The sequence below is a fragment of the Micromys minutus genome (genome assembly GCF_963924665.1).
Source record: "Micromys minutus genome assembly, chromosome: 3".
In the NCBI taxonomy this organism is placed as follows: domain Eukaryota; kingdom Metazoa; phylum Chordata; class Mammalia; order Rodentia; family Muridae; genus Micromys; species Micromys minutus.
In genome coordinates this window covers 62,320,729-62,324,463 of record NC_137972.1, presented here as the reverse complement: position 1 = coordinate 62,324,463, position 3,735 = coordinate 62,320,729, and the positions used below count along the sequence as shown (strand labels likewise).

At 40.8% G+C, this 3,735-nt stretch overlaps 1 protein-coding gene across 1 annotated transcript; it reads right to left on the bottom strand.

Annotated features, from left to right (window-relative positions):
• Positions 1-942: 942 nt before the first annotated feature.
• On the bottom strand, positions 943-1,563 carry LOC308419038 (alpha-endosulfine). The gene has a single exon (XM_080914586.1). The coding sequence runs from the start codon at positions 1,463-1,465 to the stop codon at positions 1,112-1,114; it is 354 nt and encodes a 117-aa protein (XP_080770712.1). The 5' UTR covers positions 1,466-1,563; the 3' UTR covers positions 943-1,111.
• Between the last annotated feature and the right edge of the window lie 2,172 nt (positions 1,564-3,735).

Sequence of the window (3,735 nt, the reverse complement as noted above, 5' to 3'; positions counted from 1 at the left end):
CTCCCTTCTTCCTCCATGCCTGACATGGTGAGTGAGCCTGTCTCAGCAGGCCCATCCAATCTGCTGCCAGCGCAGGTTTGTAGCAGCTAGGGTCAACGGCAGACCCACGTAAGTGGACAGAGTCAAGACACATCCAGGGCCAGCCTTTTCGGGTTTGTTCTCTTTCACTCTCAAAAAAGCTACAGTACCTATGAGATTGTTGTTTGAGGCTATGTATGGCCCTTAATCTCACACACTCTCTTGTCCCATGTCGTGCTTCTGGCTTTATAAAGCTGAGGCTTGGTCACAGGCCTGCCTCAATTTTGGTTTTATGATGACTAGTAGGGCATGGCAGGTGTAGGACTTTAGAGTCAGAATTAGCCTATTCTTGTGTTTCCTTCTGTTTGCAGATGAGGAACACAACCTGGTCAAGCTCACACACCAGTGCTATGAGCATGACAAGAACTACAGTCCATGTATTTCAATCCCTAAACTCTTTCCAGTATCTCATACTACTTTCAAAAAGCAACATGCTGGAAGAGAAAAGATAACCATTCCTTTTCATGAGTAGCTAACATCCATTAAACTTTACATTCCTTGAGAAGCAGGGCAACTGTTGGAGGAACAGAGCAGAGGGGTTAGGCGGGCATCATAGTTTTTGGGACACAAATCCCTCTCCTTTCAAGGTTCCCTAAACACCCACGATGAGAACACAAAGCACAGAGGCCTAAGGGACAACACACTTAGAAGCACAGAGAATGTCTCCTTCACTCTACCTTTCCCAACATATCAACTCAGCTTTGGGACACTGAACCTGTCACACTGCTCAAAGACAGCCTGTCCAAGGACTTGCTCTTCCAGCAGGAGAACTTGCATCTTCTATTTCTCACCACAGGAAAAGCTGCAGTGCTCTGCACTCCTAGTCTTTCCTACTCTTGGGTTTCTACGGGGGTATTGCAAGGGTATACAAGTTTCAATTTACCCAAAAGATGAACTCAGAGCCCCTCTTCAACCTAAGCCCCCAGCAGAATGTCTTCCCTGGATGGCAAGCTGAGCTCTGACTAGGTGCCCATTCCCTGCCTACAATATATAAAAGTCCAGTGGGTGAGGAAGGGGAAGAGAGGGGCCAAGGTTACCCCGCAAGCTTGCTGGTGACGAGCGAGGACTTTCTCTGGGGCAGGTCCTGTGGGGTGGGGATGTGGTCACCGGTCATCAAGTTCTTGTCTGTTCCTGCACTCGGCAGCTGCTTGTTCTTCATCTTGGCTTTGGCCATGTTGTAGTCTCCTGAGTCAAAGTACTTTTGCCCTTTCTGGAGTCTCTTCATGAGGAAGTCGGAGCCTCCAGGCTTTTGTCCTAGGCTTGGATATTTGGCCTTTAGCTTTGCCTCCTCAGCTTTCTCAGGGAGAATACCTTCTTTCTCCTGTGTATCCTGCTTCTCCTCGCTGGTCTCCTCCGCAGGGTTTTCTTCTTCTTGTTTCTGGGACATGGCAGAACTGGGACTGTGCGATGCAAGGCCCGGGAAGTCAGCCGGAAAAGGGAAGGGGGAGGGGAAACAGGGACAACCTGAGCAGCTGCTCCAGCTCCTGTCACTATGGTTGCTCAGCCAAAATGGCGGCTCAAGCCCGTGACGTTGAGCTGTTCCTTAACTTTTATCCTTTTGTCTGTCCCACATTAAGTGGCAGTTGTATAAATGTAATTTTTAGTTTTTATTCCTTCAGAAATAGTTATATGATGTTCAGACTGATCAAATCACTAATTAGGATATGCACAAAGCCACTCCATTGCTATAACCTATAGTTAACCTATAGTTAACAACCAAGACCTCTGACCCAAAGACCATATTTTTTAGAAAAGAAAAAATAGCATAGACTGAGTGGGTAAAATTTTCTCATTGCATGTCTGATAATCTGAAAACTCAAAAATTATCCTCAGGATCACAGTTTTCTAATGAAGAAGTAAATTTTGGAGACTTCTAAGTTGTCACAAGTAATTAATTTTTCTACATGTTAGTCACAGCTTAAGCTCTAGTATCTAACATGTGAGATTTGATTACAATAAACATTTTTATGCATTTTTATGAAAGTGACATAGTATGGCTTCCTCTCTCATTAATTTAGACAGAAATTACAGTTGAGCCTCCACCCTGTCAGATAATGGCAGCATAATCTTTTGATCTCAGCAGATGAGATTCAGACAAAACTCAGAGCATCAGGACAGTAATGTCTAAAGAGCAACTTCCATCACAGCCAGGGTTACAAAAGCAAACTGTTTCCAAAAAAAAAAAAAAGAAAAGAAAAAAGAAAAAAAGAAAGAAAAGAAAAAAGAGGAACAAGAGAAAACATTAAGCGTCCAGACATGTCTGTTATCTCAGCACTGGGGAGTATAGAGAAAATAAGTGTGGTTGGTATCTCTCTCTATCAGAAAATGTGTTGTGAAAAAATTAAAATTCTATTACCATACTACACAGTCTATTAGATACAAAATAAGTTGGAGAATATGACAGAGATCAAGTGTAGCTATAAAGATACAACATCCACCTGCTTACTCTTCACTCCTTATCCTAAGAAGGAGGCTGTGTTTGCCACCTGCCTGTTTTTATATCAAGATGATTGTTACACCAATCAGTTTTATTAGCAGTGTTTTTTAAAAAAGGTGAAACTACCAAGAGAAAGGTATCCATCTTCATTGATTGAATATATTTCTGGTCAGTACATATGTTCTTACAATCAGCTACTATACACAGGTGTGTAGAATTATAATGGATTACTTGTCTGTGTATGTGAAGGTTTTGTTTCTGCTTAAATGTAACATGCCATTATTATTTCTATAAAAGAAAATATTGGCTAGTTGGTAAAGTCGGAACAGATAGCTGCAAACCCAGCCCCAATAAGGTCTATGGCTTTTTCAGTAATTTACCAGCATATCAATTTTGTTACCTTTATATCAAAACTATAAAATAATTAACACTCATTTTTTTTCACCTAAACATGTTAAGAAATCTAAGAAAAGAATCTGGATGTGTCCCCAAAAGGACATAATCTACATCGGTCAATGTGTATGTCAATGATCATGCTACTTACATATTTTCCAACTTCCAGGCTTAGACTGGATAAAATATCCTGTGCAGAAATCCATTTGAATTAGTCCCCCATACCCAACTGTACTTGCTCTGTAACTATGACTTATTCTCTGTCCCTTTACCAGTTTTGAGTCTCTATATTAGTTTCCATATACTTAAAAAATAAGGATCTTTAAGGATGTTTGAAAGGTAAAATAATTTGTCTTACAAAAAGACATGAGAATTTGGTTTAATACTGCATGCATGAGTCATACGCAATTTTGACACAAGATAGAGTCACCAGAGAAAAGGGATATTCAACCGAGAAAATGCATTCATAAATTTGGGCTAAAGAAAAACCTATACAGCATATTTTAGCTAGCAATTTATTTGGGAGGGCCAAGCCCAGTTGTGCAGGGACAACCCTGGACAGATGATCCTGGGTTCTACAAGAAAGCAGGCTAAGGAAGCCATGAGGAGTAAGCCAATACACAGGAGTCATTCATTGCCAACACAACAGTTCCTACTTCCTGTCGCCTACTCTATTTGAGTTTCTGACCTGAATTCCTTTGATTATGTTCACTGATACAGAAATGTAAGCCATATATGTACTGTCTTCTACAAAATGCTTTTGTTCATGGTGTTTTTTTAACAGCAATACTTCCTCAAACTAAAACAAATACAGTGTCTTTTTATCA

Bases quoted from the DNA above. Each gene is read 5' to 3' on its own strand.
- LOC308419038 (XM_080914586.1), bottom strand. From the start codon at position 1,465: ATGTCCCAGAAACAAGAAGAAGAAAACCCTGCGGAGGAGACCAGCGAG.